Genomic DNA, 23,119 nt, shown 5'->3' on the forward strand with positions numbered 1-23,119 from the left:
CCACAGATATACTGTATCAGAAACTTCTACCTACAAAGCCGCAGGCATATGTGATTTTGAAGACTTGCTGTATCTCTGATGTAAAAGTGTTTGAGTGAGTGAAAAACATACTGCAAGAGCAATGTATTTACTGAGAACAATTTTTAATATAAAACATATTTCAAAATTATTTGAGGAAAAAATACTTTCCCCACCCCATAATTGAAGGATTTGTGGTATGCTCATATAGAAAGTCAAGCTTTAATTGTAAAATTTAGACAGCAGAAAAAGTCTGCAACATATATTTATAATTTTGTGGACAAGGGTGTATTTATTCAGTTCAAAGATCAAAGAAAGTCCATGCAATCCACTTACCATTGAGTTGAGGAGTCACCTAACTGCAGAATATGGAATTTGTATATACATTTTTTAAAAAAAGATTTGTTTCATTAATTCGTCAACCAAGAAATCCTACTGTTTGAAAAAGATTAAGAGTCAGTTAAATACAATGTTTTATTAGTCATAGTGTCAAATGCAGCTCATGTGGCAAGTCTGTAGTTTGCAAAACATTTGATGATTGGAAAGTGCTAACAAGCTTAATGTACATTCAAGTACATTGCTTCAGCTTGAAGTGTACTTTCTCTACTGGAGCATCTGGATGTATCATTGCTAATGCTAACACTGTGAACTTCCCACTTCAAGCCACCAATTCTTCTTCTTCTTCTAGGAATAAACGTGTCCAAAATTTCTCCACAGTGATGAACAGCAAGGCTGAGACACCTTTCCTTTATAGATAAGGAAAAAACCCCAAATCAACGTTTTATACTTCAGCATCTAAACCGGTACGTAGGCATCTAAACAAAAAGCCCCATTTTCAAAGGCAGATTTTGTAAAAGTACCGCACGCTTTTAAATTTGATTGGTTATTCTTTCTAGACTAATCCGTGTATTCGGTCAGGCCCAAACATTCATACCAGAGTATCCTCTACAGAGAATGGACACCTTTTTTTCATGCATTTGCAGTTTGTTTGTGTTTGATTGCAATCAAACCAGCATTTAGTCAGCTCTCCTTCGGCCCAGGGAGAGAGCAACTGCGACAGCACGTGCTCCTGGGACAAAGCTGGACACCAGGAGGATGTTTACCAACATAAATATGTCATGCAAACCATCTGTGACATCCTGACCCCACAGTGTTTGGTTCTTTCATCTCCTGAAGTGCTTTGATCCAGTGGTGGACTGTGAGGAAGCCTGCACGGCCTCTTAGGTTGGAAAACATTCTGACCAATGCAGACGTGGCTGGACAGACAATTAAAGGCTTTAACCTTGTCGCTGTCAGGCAAAGAAAAGTCCTTAGTGAAAATATGCTGGTATCTATTGTTCACTTCTTTGCATAATCACCACTGTTATTATTGTTAAAAGAAAGAGAGCCCCCCTCCCCTAAAAGCAAAATAATCTATTTAGACACAGCAACATTCTGCCTCCTTGTGTCATGCTGCTCCACGGTCGTCGCTATTTCTCTCACAAAAATGTCCACTAAGAAGGATTTTTTCTTCTCAAGACTCTATTTCTTCCATCACTTCCATCACAATTGTTCGAGGGCCAGTCAAGATGAGGTTGCTCACTGTCCTGTAATCCACGTGGAGAACATTGAGGCCGTTGACAGACACGACAAATTGGCAAACCTGAGGAGAAAAGCAAGCAGCAAAAGTTATGCATTAGACGCTTTTGGTAAGGTTATTTACACAGATGTACTATCACCTCCTGGGCATGCAAACCCTCCAGAACTCTTCATACCATCTCATTCAGCACTCTTAAGAAAAACACATTTCTCAGAATTAATCTGGCAAGTTAATTTTCCATAAAGTCTTTTTAAATATCTCTGAGATTTTCAAATCTGTGGAATTTTGAAGTCCTACATTAATCATTTTTCTTATAACAATGGTATTTTCTGATATCAATTGTGCTTTGCAAACAATATGAGACAAGACAGCTCTGGCCATTGCAAAAAGTCTGTTATCCTTAGTTTGTCTTAAACACTTTCATAGAAACCAGTGACTTCACTAGATTCCGTGCCAGAACTTCCACTGGTACAAACTGAACCCAAAGAATCCAAATTCTAGGAAATAATATCATGAAAGATGAAGTCAGTACTAGGACAGATTAAAATGCTACTGCCATTTGCAGAGATATATCCCTACACAGATTTAGTTCTTTTTACTTTTTGTGTGAACAGTTTTTTGTTTTCTTCAGCAAGTATGGCTCCTTAATTAATTTCAAATATGCTCATATTTTGTCTTTAAAAGCCATAACAAATCCAAACGTTGAAAGTCTTGTATCATCAAAGGCTGTTTTCTGTCCAAAAAGTCTTGATAGAAATATTCTGACCAATGCCACGGCATGTGGTAAAATAGTTAATCAAAGAAAAGCTCACATCAACATTGTAAAAAACTGAGGAGGAAAAGAAAGATAACAATACTGATTCCTCAAAAACATGAAGCCTTCTCTGTATCTAATCATAATATTAGAGTATTTGGTAAAAAGGCCAAAAATATGTAGTGTCTAGATCTGTGTTTTTAATGACAAAAATATGGAGACTAAAGTAACAATGATATTGTCCTGATGTTTCAATGAAAACCATACATTCACGAGAAGGTAATCTTATAAGTGATCTTGAGTCTGTAGAAAGAAGCTATGAAGCAAGTATCACTAGAAATCTTCACACTTTATTGTATATTTTTACTTTTCCTATTTAGGCAGAAACACAGTACAGAAATGTATGTAGGAGAGGTGGGAAGCAGCTCTGGTGCCTTCCAGTGCTAGCTCTACAACAGACTTTCTCGCAAGCCAAGCCATTTAACTGTTGTGCACCAGCTACCTTCCCTCTCAAGTACAACGTGCGGTGAAACTCAATTTGTGTTTGTGCAAAATGTACAGAATGTAGCTATCGATGTTCCATTTAAGGAAAATTATAGAGGAAGCAAAGCCAATCCACAAATGTAACATTTCATCAAAAATACCACCAATGATTTTAATCTTTGCTCTGTAGAGTTTCTGCACAGAAACAGTGGTGGCGGCAGCCCCTGAAGAGAGGGCAGACCTCTCTCTTGCACCTTACCCCTTCAGACTCAGAACTCCTCTGCAGAGCTGAAGATCCTGGAAGTTGGCCTTGCTGGTAGCCTAAACGATCATCGACGTATGGCAATCAGCAATACCACGTAGCCAAATTCTGTGGTAGTATGGATGTATCTTTCCTATACATTCATATGCTGTATTTTAGCTGCAAGTAGCATTGGGAAAACAGTTCAGTTTTCGCATGCAGACAAAGCCTTCTGAATTTTAAGGATTTGGGTTGAAAAGGTAACCATCATCCTCTGCAGTGTGCCTCGATTAGTATTTAAGAGGCATGTCTATTTAGTTTAAGATGCAGATTTTTGCAGTATCTATAGATCTCTTAACTCCCAGCAGTATTTCCTAACACTTTCTATGGTTTTCCAAGATTGTATCAAGTTTTACTGAATTATAGCTCTGGCTCCAGAAGAATATTTGGGTTGATTTAAAACAGACCTGCAGAAATAACATTGTCTCTTCTGGCTTAATGCAATTTTTGGAAGTTGAATGGCTCATGTTTGTTTTACCGCTGCGTATTCTCAGACTTCTCGAGTTACTGGAATCCCAATGCATGGGATTTGTGTTTGGCCAGGGACAGGCATGCAAGCGTGTGATGGATAGATCTGCATGCTGGATCATGTCAGGGGCATTCAAGGGCCTCCAGGGAACGACCCTGGCAGAGGAACAGACTTTCCAGACCAGCCCGCCACTCGCACGAGGGCTGCAATGGTGGAAATGCGGATTGTACAGGCACCGCAGTAGTGAACAGCAATTTGGATGCCAAAGAGTGAGTTTCTTACGCAAAAGACAAGAGTGGACATGTCTGCGTTCTTGGTGTGTTTGTTTCAATGTATGCCCTTGGCGGTATTATTAATCAGCAATGTGTATGGGCTGAGAACAGTCCCCTTCATGCCGTCCTTCGCACTGGATCCAAATGGCTTAGTAGTTTCACCATTTACAGAGGGCAGGATTAGATGCGAAACGTCCACCCAAGCCAGATGAGAAAAGAAATGTAGAGAGGAGGACAAGGCACAGAAGAGAGTACTTCTGTCCTAAAATTGCATGAAAAGACCTGCGAGGAACAGGAGATGATAATAAAGAGCCAGTCAGCCTAGGGGCAGAAAGCTCCATCACTTGGCCAGTGCCCCCAAGGGCTGAGTCTCTGCAAACTCCAGATCCAGCTCCCTCAGGGATAAAGAAATGTGGAGCCATTTGCTGCATCCTCCAGCCCTGCCGAGGGGAGAGAGGTCTGCACAGACCTGAGCCCTTTGGTATGCTGGGGGCTCTCAACTCACCCAGTTTTCTTCTCCCCACCCCATTTTTCCACCCAGCCAGGGGAAATGAAATGCAGTGCTGCTTCGTGCATTTTGGCCATCATCAATCCTGCCCCAAAAAAGCCAACATTGTGCGTTGCTCTCTCGGTGGAGTTACAAAATGAGCGAGAGCAAGCGAGTACCCACAAACCAGCCCTGACTGAATATATCAACCCACATATTATTATCTCAGGAATTTTCTTAAGGAGACTGGTTTACAAAATCACAATGATTTAATGTTACATTTATAAAAACACATTTCAAAAAACTGTAAGTGCTCAACTCATAGCTACAGCTGTTAAGGGCTTTGTAACTATAAACATGTAAAATTTCTCTGTTGGTTTCCACACATCAGTAACTATTATAGACAATAAACTAAAGCTAAAAAAGCCTCAAAGAGGCTTTTATTGCTCATTTCCTCATAGCTCTCCAAGGAACTTGACAGGAGATAAGCATCCATTTCTTTCTCTCAGACTTCAAGAAATGACAAAGCCCAGAATAAATTCCAACCATTTTGTTGGTGGCGATCTAAAAACCACAGAAAAAATAACAGTTAAATAAAGGAACACCAACGTGAAAAGACTCCCTTAATTAAATTCCAACCATTTAAAAGTTACAGTAATAAACATTTATTGTGAAGTATTTCAATTTCCCACCCTGGCACACCGCAGCCCACAGAGGTAGGGACAGCAGAAAAGGCACCTCTGTCTTTCTGCGGGTTTTCACTGGCACATAGAGAAGGTTTAACCAAATCCAGGTGTTCCCAGGGAAAGGAAAACTTCGGCTTTGGACAGAAAGGATCTGGGAACCTATTGCTTAAAGAAGTTAGCAAAGATTTGTCATGCCATTTATCATCAAACTGAAGATGGTGAGAAGAGGAATTATTAGTTCCCATAATGTTTAATGGCCAAAATCAGGATTCTGCTGTACTTGGAGCTGTACAACTCCCTCCTACCCCTCACTAGTAACTGTCCTCTTCCCTCCATGTCAAGCTTTGGCTGCCCTGGAGATGTCCATCCACACATCCCGATTTTCCTGCTGGGAGAACTGCCCACTGGCCAAAGCAAAGTCCCGCTCCTTCGCAGGGGGCTGCCTGCACCGGGGCTGGGCGGTGAGGATGACTGTGGGATGGTCCCGAGGGATGTTAGAGACCGGCTGCAGGCATGGGCATGGAATTGTACAACTACCTTAAAGCCAGTTATCGAATAAAAACATAACCAGCAATGTGCCCCCGTGGCCAAGGCAGCCAATGGTATCCTGGGGTGCATTCAGAAGAGTGTGGCCAGCAGGTCGAGGGAGATTATCTTCCCCCCTCTACTCTGCCCTGGTGAGGCCACATCTGGAGTTCTGTGTCCAGTTCTGGGCTCCCCAGTTCAAGAAAGACAGGGAACTACTGGAGAGAGTCCAGCGGAGGGCTACAAGGATGATGAGGGGACTGGAGCATCTCTCGTATGAGGAAAGGCTGAGAGAGCTGGGGCTGTTTAGCCTGGAGAAGAGAAGGCTGAGAGGGGATCTCATCAACGTGTGCCCCATTTCAGTGGCTGTGTGTTAAGGCTCTTATTCTCAATGCATTTATAATTTCCATTTTGGCCTCAGGATCAATGTCTGGAATCCACTCTGCTTTTTTTTTCACTAACTTTTATTTAAGAAAGAGAGTAGAAACACTTGCAAATAATGATCTAATAGGCACCAAAGAAATCAATGTTACCTAATACAACATAGGCTTGAAATTCTTGAATACAAAGCTACATTATGCAATGACACATTAAAGACAGTGGCAAAAATACTGTTTTTCAGGAGTACTGATGCTTTAATTATCTGGGCAGTGATGGGACCGTTCAGGGTCTAAGACTGCAATACACAAAGTCGCTACCAACACACCGGGAGTTTTCTCCTCCACCACCACCAAGGGCAACCAGCCGTTGAGGTTTGTATGGGTGGTTTGACACTCATACCTGCTCTGGCATCAGGTGCTAACAGCATAAAGAGATGCTGAAAACATTGTGACCAATGCATTTCCATTGAAGGTGTGACTATTATTGTACATGTGGCAAATGCGTGAAGGAAAATCTTAAAAACTGCTGGAGAGAGAGTGAAATCCAGCCTTGCACTAATCTTTCACTCCAGAGCAGCCAGGATTTCGCCCCTGAACTCTGTGCAGATCTGAAACAGATTTCTAGCAGCTGCCAGCTCAAACCAGGGCCTCGTCCTGCTGCAAAGCAGATCCCTTTGAAACCAAGGTACTCCAAAAGTTATTAGCACATTGCACAGAAACATACAGTTGTTGGGAAAGCTGTGTGCGAAGCAGGGCTGGCTCAGTCGTCCACCAGGAGACAAACTGGATTTAACCCTTCGCTCAGTTCATAATTTGGATGCACACCAGTTTACATATAGTTATCGGATAGTTTAGGACACCCTCCCTTGACTATTATTTCTTATCATCTGATGTGATGCCAAAGTCACACAGATAATTTTTACTTTAAGAAGACAAGCCATTCCCAAAATACATGGAAAAATGTATTGGTTTCTCTTTGGTCTTTTAAAAAAAATCTTATTAACATCAAATAGAAATGATGAATACAGGCAAATGTAGGAGTTATTTTCAACCTTGGAAAGTTCTTCAGCAATTTGCCTAAGAACTAAAATAAAAGCTTCTAAGTGTAACTTCTTTCAGACCTGTCTAAAGAAAAGTAAGAAGTAGCGCTGAGTAAAATTTTGACAATTTTACAGAATAAAATTGATACCAGAATTGCAATATAACTATTTCAAAAAGAAAAGAATAGTCCTATGTTAGTAGTTTTGCTTTTCTTCTCACTAATGAAAATTAAAATGAAATCCATTACAGAAACAGCCTGCTTACATTTCTGTTATAGAGATATCCTCAATAATTACAAATAAATGCTTTTTTCATGTCCTACTAATCCTACAGGGACAAGGATCAGCTGGCCAGTTTGAGTAGCTCAAGCTTATAATTGTTTCATTATGGTATTCTGAAACTCACTGTGATTCTTCACGTGTGGTTAGCAAACCCATCATTTTCTATGTGTAATCTGCGTGAGAGACCTGTGAGATCCTGATTTCTATTAAATATCAGGCCACGGTGTCAGTAAGAACCCTTCCTTATGGGCACCCATGCAAACTGGGGCTGAAGGATTAACATTTGCAATTGTCAGTGACCTGGAGATGTCTTAAGCAGAATAATCAAGAAATCAAGCTCTTAACATTTTATAGATGCTTTTTTAAAAACTCTGGCCCAGTTCTAAGATAGAAAACTTACTGGTTGATTCTTGTGGCATGTCCACAGGTCTCACCTGTGAAGGTTACTGAACTGCTGATACTGAGAAGGAAAAAGCAAAGCAAAAAAAAAGAAAAAGTCTTCTTTATCATCGCTTGTCTAAAAAGGTCATATAGCTGCTTTGGCTTTTCTTGTCTTGCTGACAGATTTCAGCAAAATTTGGAGAAGGCTCGGTGCTACAAGAAGGTAACATCTGAAAGACAGCTTTCCAGCCTTCAGCAAGGAGGAAGGGGACAGCCAAGCTTCCAACATTTTGAAGGAAGAGTTCTGCTTCCAGTGAGATTTCCCCTCCCTCACATTCCCCTGGCTCGTCTGGGGATGCTGGGAACCGCTGCTCCCGTTCCTGCCTCCCGAGCACCACTGCGCTCTCAAGCAAACAGATGGACATCAAGGCATCATTTTTTTACATTTAATTTAAATATGAAACATGAAGGAGTTGAGGAATTAGTGAAAGTAAACACTTACTCCCTTCTAAGGCTGTCATTTTGTCGCTGAGGAACAAAAAATGGCACTGCTGCTACTTTTTATTGCAGTTACCATTGAAAAAGAAGATATTCACAAGCAGGTAACCACGCGGGTTTGCCATGCTGGTGGTTACGTCTCTTGAATAAATCTCCTGAGCTAATTGCCACATCATCACCTTCTACCTCACACACCACGTCACAGGTTGGTACACAAAACACCAAGTGACAACACCAAGAAGAGGGTTTCCCTCTCCTTAGGGATTAAAGAACTAATCTTACTTTTAAAAGAAATGGGGGGGGCGGGAGGGAGAGGTTTGTTTATTAACAGCTGGGTGAGTATCCTGATCTGGGACCCACAACCCCTCCTGCCAGCAGACAGGGACACCCTCGGCCTGAACCGCCAGGGATTCTGTGGGTGCAGACATCAAACCTCTTCCAAAGGGGAGGAGGGCTCGTAGCAGGACTTGGTGCCTGCACTCCCCAGAGGTGCTCCTGTCCCTTCGTGCCGGCTCCGGGGAGCAACGCGCCAAAGCCAGGCACCGCTCCCTTTTAATCTTGTGCCAGCAAAAATAAATAAATGAAAGGACTTGTCTCCAAGCAAAATAAGTTCCCTGATGTGCCTGACATGGTTGGAGGAAGGAGGCAATAGATACGTATCTGGGTGGAGGCAAAGGGAAAGAGGAAGGTGAAAAGGAGGTGAAGATAGGATCAACCTTTCTGGCAGCAGCTCCCACTCAGATCAGTAAACTGCAGCTTAAGTTTTCAGATAACTTAAAGTCCGATGAAATCAATGGCAAGATGGATGTTAGGGTAGAAGGAACAAGCGCAGAGAAATCTGAGGCAGGAGAACGGGGGAGGAGAGACGGCACAGGGCTCGACTTCTTGTACACCCTTACACACACAACCTGCATTTATGCTGATACAGGGACTCTTCTATTTTAATAGGTAACCCACAGCCAGAAAGCAGAGGAATCCTCGTGCTCAGCAAAGAGCCCAGGCCACAGGGATGCTGAACGTGCTGCCACAGCAGAGCCTAAGACACAAGACTAACCGCCTAAATAAGAGCAAACATGGGCAGCACTGAAGTATTTGCTCCCGCTCTGCTAAGCTTTACATTGTCACGCTGGAATGAGGAAAAGAGATCAAAATCAGAGGTCCTAAAAGCTATGTTTCCAGTTAGATTTTTATCTTTTTTTTTTTTTTTTTTTTTTTTTTAAGAATTCATGCAATCTTGCTAGAATTAGTAAATCAAAGCTGGAATCTAACAATTCAAAACCTACTGCATGTCGCCAGAAGGTTAAAAAATCATGCAATGTCCTTTTCAACATAACTGAGGTTGCTGGATGAAACAGAATAAATTGCAGCTGTGTGTTCAGCTCTGTAACTATCTCTAGCAAATGTGTAATTGGCTGTAGAGTGGGTGGTGTGGGAGTAGGCAAGTATCCAGGTCTTGCATAAACACAGGATTTTCTCTCTGGAGGGACGCATTTCTTGTTCAATCTTTACACCCGTGTTAAGCTGGCTCACGGTCCCGTCAGCGGGCTGGAAACTGGGTACCAGCAGAGCATGGTACAGCGCATAGCAGAGAAAACCAGCTCCACTTCCAGCATTATAAACATAAGCGTGTAATTCTGGTGCTCCACCTTGGTCTGTGGCTGCAGTCTGGTATGGATGGTTTGCCTGAGCAAGGCTCCAATACATACTTTCATTACATACATGCATGACATACTTCTTTTTTATTTTAAAAAGGAGCTGATTTTTTTATAGTATTCCAAACTCATAGGCCTCTAATTAAAAAAAAAAAAAAACCACAACAAACCCCCCCCCCGAAATTAAACAACATAATATAAAAACTACATGATATGAAAATAACAAATACATCTAATAATGTTTTTAACAACATAATATAATAATTCACATAACATAAAATTCAGTCATAGATTCTCACAGGACCTCATCATTGGTTCAGATAGTGTCTCCCTCCCTCCCCACTGATGGGAATCAATGGAAATTTAAGTCTATTTTTTTCCACCAGGAATAGAATGAAACCATTGCTGTCCAAACTCCACAAATAGAGTGGATAAATTAGAGGAGGGAAAGAGCTGACCTAACAGCCCACGAGAACAACTCTTGTTCTGAGGTGGGCAGCTTTCCGTCTGTACGCAAGTCTCAGCTCTGCGGCGGCAGAGGTTCCCCAACGGATTGACTGAGCGGTCAGACACAGCAAATGGGAAATACGTAGGTAAATTAAAGCTATCCGTAGATACCTGGAGGGTAATAAGGACCTAATAGCCTGACATGCAAACCTTCCATAAATACGAAACAGGGAAATATAGGTCACTGCTGCTCATGGCCCTAATTGGGAATTGGTGTGTAAAATGGGTGACTGAATCTGAGTCCCACGAGAAACAGCCACAGGTAAAGCTGAGCCGGGCTGGGCCGCGTCAGCAAAGGAAACCAGTGCCCGCGTACTTAACTTCATCAGCGGTTTTATTGTATACTGCAGTGTGATACCTACCACAGAACAGCTCTGAAAATGTTAAATAACTCGAACGGCTAAAGGTGGCTCTGGGTGAAATACTGCATCAACAGCAGAAAAACATGGTGTCTTAAGTCAGAAATAACGTCTCGTTATGCTTGGGTTGACCTTTTAGTGTTCTTTTTTTGTTCTTCTGGTACATCTATACCTAAACTAGAGCTGCTAAAAGAAAAAACACACATAATGAATAAAGAACTTAAAAAACTATACATCGGTTTACTTACAAGGTCAAATATAATTAGGTTTAACTAACTAAAGGTCATTTGTTTAGGTCCCATATTACTTAAACAAAAATATTCCCTAAAGTAGCCCAAACAAGGGAGTTCGGAGGGCAGTAGCTCTATGCAGGGCACCCTCAGCACCCTCCAGAATCAAGACTGTAAGGAGCAGGAACGGTCTGCGCCATTGGAGACAAACAGCTGCTCTCTGTTTGCACAGACAAAAGTGCAATTGTTTTTCCATGTGTTTGACTAGCTAAACAGAGCCTTGGCTTTAATGCAACATGTTTCCCGAGTCATTCACTTATATCATGAAAGGAAGCCAGCTTGTGTCTTGAGCAGCAGCAAGAAAAGAGCCGGAGGAGCACGGGGAAGGGTCTGTCAAGCGGGCAGCTGGGGAGCAGCAGCATCCCTGAAGCGCTCAGGGCAGAGAGCTGCAATGGCCACGATGCTGTAAACCCAAGAGCACCTGGGGATCCCTTCAAGGCTTCCAGTGAAATGGGTATTGCAACTAAACCTAATAATACAAAGTGCTTTCCATGCTCTGTTGAGAGCAAAAGCAGTTCAAAATGTCGGAATTTTGCTGTGCTGACCTCTAATTTTCTGTCTTTTTTACAGACACTGAGGATCTTCTTTTTAAGATTGCAGCCATTCTGCAGATAAGTTTTGCAGATGACAGTCCTCTCTTTAGAGAGCCTGGTCTACCTAAGAGTGACCTGCAATAGCCTAAGAAAGCTCGAGCAAGGGTAAGATCCCAGCTGTTCTGGCTGGCACTAAATCTCGCCGTTCAATGGGCTATAGACCACGCTGGAATTTGGAAGCTGTATCAAAACACAGGCGCAGCCCTGTTTTACACTGCAGCTGAAACCAAGACTGCTTTCTCTCCTTCTGAATGGCTACAGCTGTAAGACTTCAGAAACAATCAAGAAAGCACTTTCATATATGCAGTGTGTTCAGATATCTGGGTTATCCTGCCATAAAACTCCACTTACTCAAAAACAATTTTTAAACTTTACTTTTTGTTAAAATAATGTGACTAAATTGAAAAAAACACCCAAATGCTGACCTCCAGTTACGAAACTGCAGACAAATTTTTTTTCTGAATTGTATTTGCTATTGATGAGAAGGAGCCAACGTACAGACACAAGCACAGTAGGTCACTTGTTGCCCAACAGCATTTTAGGTGACTGGCCTACAAACAAGTTCAATTCTAATGTCAACTATACTGCTGCGATTGCAGAAAAAAGAGCTCTGAGGTATTATGAAACTTTCTGTATTTGCATAAGGTTTCAGTTGTTGCAAAGAAAAAAAAAAAATAAAGAGTCATTTTATTGCCCAGTAAAACTCTCTCTCTGTTAAAAGAGTCTTTAGGAAAAAAAATCACACAGAGTTATTGGAAATGTAATACTGTTCTGCAGGCCAAAATTCAGGTCTGGGATAAGCAAGTAAAACCTTGCTAAACATGTCCCCTATAAGTTTTGGAGGGAAAAAAGGAAATTCAGTGTTAAAGGTGAAATTCATACTCAAAAAGCTAAACCCACTCCTTTTATATTTCCGTAGGAATTCCCACTGCCTTAGTTCCTTTCTCTTTAGTGAATAACATGGATCCTGTTGTTCAAAAACAGGACTGAAAATCAGGAAAAGATTTTTTTTCTCTGTTTTCTTTTGTGTGTGCAGTTTGCAGTTTACATCCTGCTGGAGTGATGTTTGAGCACTGCGCTGCCCGTCTGCACGGGAGTGGGTCTGTCCCATGCTTTTGCGGTGGGTTGATCAATTTTCTATACTTCAGAGGGGTGATTTTTCACATGCGGAGTTTTGATTTCTTTATCACAAACCAGCCCCTGATAGCCACAGCAAGCACCTAGTCTCTAGTCCAATACAAAGCTGGCTGGTTTTTTTAGGTGATTTTACGCCCACCGACTGAGAAGAACAGAAGCCCATAGTCCACTGAAGCACGTGCAGTCCCACACCCCATCTACTTGGTGGTGACCGTCCACTCAGAGACATCTGCACAAGGGTGGAGTTCACTTAACCACCCAGAACAACTTCAACAGAAGTACTGGGGCCTCGGAAGAGATGTCTCCAAAACAAACTGATCCTTAAACAACTCTGTGGGGTAAGCAGCAAGGCAAACCAAGGGAAGAAGCAGAAAAATGGAGATCCACCGAAAAAAAGTAGGAATGTAGGATGAAATGATGTCTGAAGATGTCTGAGCTTTATCATGGCTTTAAAAGAACCAGAATGCCATACTTAAGGGTCTAATGATTTATTAGTGGAAAACAGAGCAAAATAGAGGAGAATTTTGGTAAAGATTAGCAGAGATTAGAATATGGTAGTGCTGGAAATAGAAAGTCTCTACTCCCAGAACAGTTACAACCTGGGCAGGGCCGTATGTCACAAAGAAAGTATTTGGGGTGAATACAGACAGAAATTTGTCATCAGGAGCGGGAGGAGGATGGCTTAGAAAGAGGACAATTGTACAAACTGAAGCTTGAAGCTCAGTGGAGCCTGTGCTGGTGTAACATTGCTGCATGGGGGTCGGTAGATCCAGTCTGTAAATTTGGATCTATGTGTTGCTCTGAGACTGGAAAACCTGGACCATACGCTGTGAACCACAGCCCCAGAAGACACAAGGAAATGTTAGCGAACCTGGAGGTTTTTTCATTCGTACTGGTACCAAATTGGATCTATTCATCAAACTTTTTCATTACGTCAGCTTTGTTGGCATTTTTCCGTCTGTCTAATCCCACAGTACTTTACAAGAATACCTATGTATTCTGGTAGGAAAATGGTCAACGTAGTTGTACAGAGGGTTTGTGACAGGGTAAAGAAGAGAATCCAAATCCAAATTGTGTCTTCCATGTGGCCACCATGGGGCAGGTTCCACCAGAAGGCCAGTGGTACAGCAGCACTAAGATAGTCTCCTGTAACTCGGAGAGGTCCAACAAGGATAGGGCTTCCACCATGGAAGAGGAATAAAGCAGACCGAGTTGCTGGTGCAGCAAAGGGGCAGAAGAGAGACAGATTCACAGCTCATCCAATGCTGCACTGGGATTCCCAAAGGCAAGGGGAAAGGGGGACTGCTGAGAAAACATTTGATGATTTCCATCAACCTAAAGGCACTGTGCTAATGCAAAGGATGATCAAGGCCATAAGGACTCCGTTGTTGCACTAGTAGTATTCTGTAATGAAAGCAAAGGGAAGATTTGCCAAACCTGGTCTCCTTTTGGCAACCAAAGTTCTGGCAGTGACACACAATGCGATCCCAAAATCACATCTGCCTTCAGTGAGAGAAGACCCTAGTTGGTGAGAGGGCTGAATTCACAAAATCTCAGACAAGAGGAGATGGGTACGATGCAGCCCGCTGCCCAGTACTCATAGAACTATGTTATTATCATAATTTTGATGGGAATATAATAATCCCACTATTGTTAGAGTACCGGGGTTTTAGGGTAGGTCCAACCTATTGAAAAGTGGTGACAGGACTCACTCTAAAAAATCTGGGACCTACTCAATGAGGTTAATTAAACACACCCACTGGAAACGGAACCTTTGGGACAGTTACAGAGGCATCACCGCAGCTCACCAGCAAACTCCTTGAGCAGATGATGACCACAGACCAAAAAGAAAGGCAGGCGCAGAGTAGGAACACCCAGGCACAGATTCATGCATCAATCAGGAAAGCATGGTGATTGCTATACATGCTGTTAAATGGCTGTCAAGGACAACCAACCACTATTCCATTTTTCATGTTGATGGCAGAGTTGAGTATTTTCACATTCACAAATATTTGATCTCTTCCAACTTCTGTTGAATCATCATTCTACTGACTAACACAGCTGCCTTACTAATTTTTCTTTAGAGTCTTTTAGAAAGATTTCTGCTAGAGATTAAATGAATAAAAAAAATAGTATCCAAGGTGTTGACCATTATGTTCTTACTACACTCTTAACATGTCTTAATGTGACAACCACTCTTTTAAGCATGACTTACAAGATGGTCAAGGCTAATGGCTCCCCTCCTCAGCTCACTCTCTCCAATCTCTGTGATGGATAGTAGCATAGAAAATCTAAGGTTCTGGTTAAAACTACATAAAGACAAAGACAGAGCTACTACTTGTTTGAATTTTCTTTGGTTTTGCAAAACCAGAGTTGATTTTATGGTAAAATATCAAATCTAATTTCTTAAAATTAGATTTCTCTGAAGTCATAGGTGCTTGAATACAGCTTCCATATTTCTGTGGAGGAGAATGGACATTTATGTTATAGTTTATAATTAAATACTATCAGAAAATGAGGCACTCACTTACGGAGATGTGTTTGAAACTTATATACACATTTATATCCAAGCCCTACAGTAGTGGCAGTCATCGCATGCAATACTATGCACATTTAGTTCTGCTGTTTCTCTATTTATGGACAAGCTATGAAAGCAGTTTGTCAGCAACTTTTTTTGAGTGTTCACATTACCAAGTACATTCATTCTGAATTCACTCTAATGTAATTATCAAATTCAGCAGTGAGCTGATAACACAGCTAAAGGAAAATACCAACCTGCCCCTGTGTTTTCATGCTGTAATTGAAAACAGATGGCAACTCGCGTAATTTATGCTTTTCTACATTCAGTAACATGTTGGTATAAGATAAGAATTCTAAGACTGAATTGCATCTGCTTCAACAACACCATATGCTAGTGCACAGTATAAATATTTATCCAAACCTCCTTCATCTTCTCATTTAAAGCTCAGTCACAGGAAAGAGTGAAAGTACCCTTCGGATACCTTCAATTAGCACTGGAGCATCTCCCCAGTGCTCTGAAGAGTTAGAGTGCCAGCACAAAACACTGAGGGAACTTCCCTTTCCTAAGCTTCATGGAAAAGGTTAAACAGAGGCATGTTTGTTGTGCCTTATTTATATAATATAAATCCCAGTCTTTAAGCTCCTACTAGGCTGCCTTTAGCTTTTCTACTTTTCCCACTATCCTATAAAACATTGGAGATTTGCCACAGCCATAAATGGGATATTTTTTCCTGGGTGAATAATCTATTTTATTTAGGATTTTATCTTGCTTGTCAAACAGTTGAGCAATCACCAGTTTTGAGGTCAGATTGGCAAGGACCATGGAGTGGGTTTTGCATTTCCCTGCAGCATGGTTCAGCCTCCCGAGAATTTCACAGTTCAAATTCTTCCTACTGCAGAAACTGAAGGCACTGGCAATTCCTCTGCCATCACATGCTCTTGGGTTGCTTTTTCCCCCACTTGGCACCTTATAATGCATAGTTTTCAGTCCTTTATGTTACAAGCCTGTAATATTTTGTGACTGTGGCGGTATTTGGACTTTGAGGACTAATCAGATGGTACTTAGGTTCCTCTGATTGCAGGGAGACTGGGCTTGATGACCTCAATGGCCTGATAATCCACTCCATGAAACAGTGGCTACTCAATTACACTTGAGATTTGGCTCTTCATCATTTGAGAACCTGGACCTGAAATAATAATTTGTGAATGCAGAAGATGATGGCACAGGCAGAAAATTTATGAGGCTGACCTCCTCCCTGCACCAGCTTTTAAAGATCAGAAGGAGAGCAGAACCACACTGAAATGATCCTGGGTGTATACCATAATCCCCAGGCAGAGCTCGGAAGGGGTTGGTACCAGTGATCATGCGTGGTCCCCCAAAATCCCTGCTACTCATGGAAAGGAGGAAGAATTAGAAAAGGGTAGAAAAGCTTGAGTGGCTGTTGGCAATTTCTATGAAACAAAGACCTTAGGTGTAACAGCTATAAATACTAATTTGCTCAAAATCAGTTTAGGGAATGAGATACTCTTTAGCATTCCTCAATAGTTAGAGCTGGGCACTGACTTGTCCAGCCAAAGGGAAGAACAGATAATCGGCAAAATGGGTGATTAATTTGTTTCCTTCACAAGCCTCACAGTAAGCTAGGTCTGCCTGTTTTGTTGCAGTGATGTCACTGTTGCAGTGATGTCACACTAAATAACAACATGTGAAGCATAATTTAAGTCATTAGTTTGAAGTCAAGTTGCGTAACTTTTCAAAGAATACTTGTACCTTAAAACCAGAAATTAACTTACAGAATAAAACACTGAAAAAGGGGGAAAAGCATTACCCTGACAACAAGTGGAAACATTTAGCAGTGTCATCTGCAGAGACCTGAATTTTGCAGCCAGTCAGTACTGAATATTAGAGCAACCTGGGAACTTCAAAATCCTGCTGTTCTTGTCTTCCACTGCTGATGACAGCAGACAGCAAAACAGAGCTGCAAATAACTTAGAAGTACGCATCGCAACACTGACTCCTTTCATAGCCCCGTGTCGCCTCCAGCTCCCACTCGTTAATGTGCTTACAGCAACCACGCTCTTCACAACGCTGTCACAGGCAACCGCACTTCAACAAACCAGGTCTAAAAATACTTTAATAAAGCTAATTGACAAGATATTTATTAAATTGTTTGCTTGGATTCATACTTGAAACCTCAGAGTGTAAATGGTAATCCTGTTTACCAGCCCCAGAAGACTTGAAGCCAAAACCATTACACCCTCTCACACGTCTTCCGCAGACCATGCTAGTAGGGATTTTTTCACAATTAAATTGAAAATTCCTCCAGAAGAGGATGTATAATGAGATGGCAAGCACTGCCATGCAGAGGTGCACGTGTGCGACGGAGACCCGTGCATCCCAGGCGCCCAGCGCCGTGCCCACCACACAGTTGCTGCGTGTGGCCAGAGCTCTGTCCCAGGCTCATTGAGATTTCTCCTCAGACTCCCAAATTCACAGCGCCTTGGAGCCAGCCAGGAACCCTGCCAAGGTCCGACTGAAAGCAAGACCTCACAAAGCCCTTCAGGTAGGTTGAGCCTGTAATCTTTACCGCTTTATATAATATGTGATAGAGTTTCAAGCGCACAAAGTGAGCTCCTACAATGAGATTGTAGGCAGCAGTCCTCTTGCAACAATTTGTCCAGTGTAATGCAGAGATGGGAATATAGTCTTCTTCAAGAGAGATAAGCGTAAAATCACAAGCTTTACAAATAAAGACACTTCCAAAAATGATTACACTGGATACATCTCCTTAGCAGGAAAAACCCTGCTGCTACTGCCAAGAACTTCTCTACAAACTGCAACGCCAAGTCTTGGCTCTTCCTCAAATTCTTGCCCTTTTCATCATAGCCAACTTTCCTTGTTAGCGCTTCTTTGGTGTAGCACTCAGAGCAACGCTGGCAGACAAATGCCTCTTGCACCAACCCACCAGAAGTTACCGTGCCCAACAGTCTATTTTCAAAGTGCCCCTCCTGCAGCTTCCACACAGGGGAAGGTTTATTTTCAAGGAGCTGTCATCTAAAGCCTGTCATACGATTCCTTTAAATTTGCCAGATTGAAGAATTCTGTAAACAGATGGATTAAGTGACATAGATTTTTAAAAATTTCAAATACTGCACTATAATTTACATACCTATTGCCATGGGAATACCTCAACAAAGCCCCTTATTTTCAAAGAAAACTGGCATTTCTTCACCAGAGGAATTCAGCATTTCTGAAACCGGAGTGACAATTTTGGTGTCTAAACGGGGACCCTACTAATATATGGCCATAATGTTTTATGTGCAATTCTGCTCTGAAAAGCGATGTTATATAAAGATAGCATCTTTGTAAATAATCAGATTTGTCCTTTGTGCAAATGCAAGGCAACAGATCCCAGTTTTACTGCCTAAAAAGACTGTTTGCTCCCCTCAGCACAGCAGACTATTTTACATTCCTATGTCTTAAATGGTTTAGGTAAACCTCTGTAACCCCATCAGAGTACATGAACACATGGAAGACACGAGGACATCATTTGGTCCATAAAACCAGTTTCAGAGGTGAAATATGAAAGAACCGAATGCCCTACTGTGTAGACACAGGGCTGTCAGCATGAAACCAAAAGTAAGAACAAACCAAAGCCCCACCATATTCAGCTCTAAGCTCCTGAGTGCAGAAGTGAAATCTCTAAGATTATACATATGACACCACAGTGTTATTTTTACAAGTCAGGTTTCAGAATAGATCTACTTTATTGCTAGCTGCTATATTCAGAGAGTAAAAGATGCTGCAAAGTACTAAACTCCCAAGTTCAGGATCTAGAACATATAAATGAATAAATTCATTATTTTTAAATTTAAGTCCCTTAAATTTTAAGCAGGATTATTATTTGGAAATTATACTCATCATATAAAAATTGAAACTGTATATTATATTTAGGTATTGTATGAAACATATAAAAAAATTCCAGCTCCCTCATGAATCAAGCTGTTTGCCAGCAGGATGTGTCAGGGTGCTGCATGCACCAACAGGCTCTGCAGCTGCCGTTCCCCTTCCCTGAGGTTTGCCTGCCCATACTCAAAAAAAAGTAAATGTTTCAAAGACAGGACATTCTTGCAAGTTTCATTTAAAAAAACCCCAAACCAGCCCAGCAGCAGGAGATGCGAAACCCTTGTATTGCAGTTGCTAAGGAGGGTGCCACGGCAGGTCTGGCATCAGGCGGTGGGCAGGATCGCATCCCTGGAGTCGTGGCAGCGCACGCTGCCTCTAGCTTGGTGGGTGTGAATATATGGGTGAGAGACACCTGGCTGAGTGTGATGGGAAAGGGAGACGAGTCAGAAGGCAGGACAAAATCTGTGGCAAACTAGGCTGCATGTGGAATACATCTGAAACCTTCATCTGTGTTGTTACCGTACAATAAAACATGACATAAGCTGATAATTTAATCTTTGTGTCTGGCCCAGCCTGGACATTGGAGTAGGTGTAGCAGCTAGTTTCCCCTTCTTGCTTTTATCTGTAATTGGCATAATGCTTTGCTTTTATTTTCCCCACAGTACAAGACAGTGATTAATTCACAGATATATGCAGGATGTGATCCAAACCTGCAGGTAAGTCCATAGGCTCTGCATTAGCAGTACAAAAGCCTTCACGTGGAATTTGTATTTATTTATTCTTAAATCATGTATGAAACTATTTCAACTCTTTATGAAATATGAAAGTATCATACATTCCTCTTTCCAAAATGTTTCGAATCTTAGCTGCCTTACAGTGAACAATGGGTTATGCTAGCTTCGCTTGCAATAGGTGTCTGACTTTGCCCTTTGCCTCTTCCTATATAGGCAAAGTCCAGAAGCTGTGTACCAGCAGCCACATAAATTGCAAAGAGGGAAGCTAAAATTGTGCAGAGTTGGAAAAAGGTGAAAATACAAAAAAAACCCAAACCCCAAAACCAAAACATCACCACCACCAAAAGCAGCCAACCAACAACAACAAAAAAAACCAACCCAAAACAAAACAAAAACCAAACCCCAAACAAACAAAAATACCCCCAAAACAACCAAAAAAGGGAAAGGATCAAGAAAGCAACTTGGAAAGGATAAATGAGTTTCATGTGGAAAAGGGACTTGAAGAATCTCAAGGACAGAAGAAAAGACAGAGGAGGGGGGTGAGAGGCAGCAGAACTCACTGGGCACAAATGCCTGAAACTGAGACAGAGATAATCCTGGAGACAAAAGCACCTCTCCCTCCCCAAGCACGGGCAGCCCAAGACCTTCACGAGCAGCACAAATACCTCCGGCAAATCGTCCCAAATTGAAAACCCACCTTCATCCCAGCCGCAGCTGCCGGCCCGCTGGGGTCCACGGCCTGGATGTGGCAGGGCTTGCTCCCCCGCACCACAAAGCCCCAGCCCACCGCGTCGCCGACGATCTGGAAAGAGAGAAGAAGGACGTGATCACCTTCAAGCAGCTCGGTGAAATTCAAGCGGATAACATCTAAATGGTTCAAGGCATAATTTCAACATCTCTATACTTCCAACACATAGTAAAGGATGTTGTGTAGAGGCTGCTGGATCACTCATGGGAAAGGTTCTATCCAAATGACTCCTCTTGCTTTTAATGAACTCTTTTTGTCGAACTAGGAGGCTGTAAGAAGCAATGCTTCCAATGACTAGGTTAAAAAAGGTCTTTACAGACAGGCTGTCTCTAATAGTGAATATGAATCAAAATTTATGTCCCATCATAGTCTAGATAGTCCTAAGTAGAAAACTTCAATTTGGGCAGGTAATCCACTCCTGCAGTGCACATACTACCAGAAGCACAAAGTCTAGATGAGTTTGTGTAATACAAATGTTATTGGCTTTATGTAATTTTACACTCCATTTAAGTCAGCAGTACTACATTGGCATAAAGACAGGATAAACAAGTGCAGAATCAGACCTCAAATGTGTGGAAGTACTGATAACGGAGTTTGGGATTTTAAAGTACAACCCTTAGCAAATGCAAATAAGCCCTAATTATCCCATCAGAGAATGTCTGTTTGGATTACCTTATGCATACAACATGCAGAAAATAAAGAAAAATACTGGAGACATACCGTAAAAGTTTTTCTTACGTATGGGGCTCCAGGCATCAAAAGCTCATCAGCAGTCACGGGTCTCTTTAATACTGTGGAGGTACATAAATGAATATTCAATATAAACATTCTTCTGGAGTTTCTCCTAATAAATAAGATACAGCGTTGGTATACAACATCTTTGTGTTCCCACTTCCTATACACTCTTTCAGTTCTTGCAGACTTGCTTGAAAGTAGTAAAAGAGCCAAGGAAAAGCCTGCGGAATAACTCTGAGTGCACATGGTGAGATCTTTGGAAAATCGGGGCATGTAGCAAACAGACTTTGTTGTCTGCAATCCACTAACCACTATCAGAAACATCAGAAATGGCTGTTCCCATGTCCAGTGTCGAAACAAGTGACCAACCTTCCTGACATGGAGCAGCTTTTCTTCCCGGCTCGCTCTGTGCATGTTGGGTGCTCTCTGCTATTTCATCTGAGCTTGGCTGGAATCAGAGAATTAAGTAATAATAAAACTCTACTTGAGTCAGGGATTATCCCCCACAAAGAAATTTCTGCAATTGTAGGCACAGACATCTAACTCCATCCTATCCAGGGACAGCCTACGTAACCTGTAGCTGGCTGGGATTTTACATGAAAGGAAATACCAGTGAGTTTCTGCAGGTGATTCCCCATTGCCTTGCAATGCATTGGGATAATTTTCCTCTGAACAAAGTAAATGTAAAGTTCTGCCAAATCAAATTGTTACCGTTCTGTGTACCGTCTTTTATCTGCCTAGAAATGCTTCACAAGATGGAGGACAAGGGAAAGATATATGTTTTTCACTGTATTTGCCTGCTTCACTTCTAAAATTACGGCTGCTTTTCTTTTAGTGATAAATAATTTTGATGTTGTCTGCCTTTTCAGTCACAGGTGGAAGACAAAATTTCCCACAGATGGTATTCGAAGATGTTCATGAGTTTCTTAATGACATTCATGGGATCAGGGAGAATGCTAGCATACAAACCAATAAGTACTTTTTTTTACTTTCCCATGGATTTTGTCAAACTGTCGTTTAGCCAGCATTACACTTTGCAGAGCATGCCTGGTCAACATAAAAAACCTGAGTGAGTAAGCTCCTTCGACGAGTCAGAATCAGGTAAAATCATCTACGTGGGATTCCCTTGCATGCCTCCCTTCATTATACCTCCAGAATTATTTTTTTTTGCTTGATGATTGTTTTTCTACATAACCGGTCAAGTCATGACCTGGGTTTTTTTTAAGTGTTTGCCTGCAAGAGAACTCATCTGACAATAAATATACCTCTGCCTTGTGTTTATTAGCACGCAGTTCGGCAACATGCTCTGGGTCTGGATAGCAGGAAACTATTTGTGAAAAAAAATCACTTTATAGTCCAGCGAAGGATTAAGAATTCCTCTGTAACATTTACATCGGATGGCCTTATGTTAACCTAAGCGAGATGACGTGTGGATCTGTACTTGTGCTATGGGAGAAATTACCCTACGTTGCTGGTAATTGTGTAATTCTTAAAAATAAGTCTGTTTATAAGCCCATTGCTGTCTTCTTTCAAATATGAGTCTGTTAAAGCTATTCAGAGTTTGAAAACTAAGGGAGAATTTCTTTTAAAAAATAAAGAATTTATGCAAGGGCAACATCAGCCTATCCTTTTTCTTCCAGTAATCAGCTGCATTAAAATAAACTTGTTCTCACTACTCATGGGTTGACACTCCATATAAAATCAGAACCATAAATGAACGGAATAGTTGGCATACTTCAGATAACACACACGTTTATGGACAGCGCATGAATGCTGTTTCAT

The 23,119-nt window shown here is 41.7% G+C and overlaps 1 protein-coding gene across 3 annotated transcripts in view; it reads right to left on the reverse strand.

The window, feature by feature from the left end:
* Positions 1-226: 226 nt before the first annotated feature.
* The window catches only part of DEPTOR (DEP domain containing MTOR interacting protein), a 75,170-nt gene continuing 52,277 nt past the window's right edge, over positions 227-23,119 (reverse strand). Inside the window, exons 8-10 of one of the 3 annotated variants that reach the window (XM_075743431.1) lie at positions 21,323-21,393; positions 20,552-20,656; positions 227-1,660 (exon numbers count right to left, since the gene is read on the reverse strand). In XM_075743431.1, coding sequence (XP_075599546.1) covers positions 1,532-1,660; positions 20,552-20,656; positions 21,323-21,393 — 305 coding nt within the window. In that variant the 3' untranslated portion in view covers positions 227-1,531. Of the gene's footprint in view, positions 1,661-17,330; positions 18,316-20,551; positions 20,657-21,322; positions 21,394-23,119 lie in introns of those variants that run through there. The other 2 variants (XM_075743433.1, XM_075743432.1) reach the window with 2 other exon arrangements.

The sequence above is a fragment of the Balearica regulorum genome, chromosome 2, assembly GCF_011004875.1.
Source record: "Balearica regulorum gibbericeps isolate bBalReg1 chromosome 2, bBalReg1.pri, whole genome shotgun sequence".
NCBI lineage: Eukaryota > Metazoa > Chordata > Aves > Gruiformes > Gruidae > Balearica > Balearica regulorum.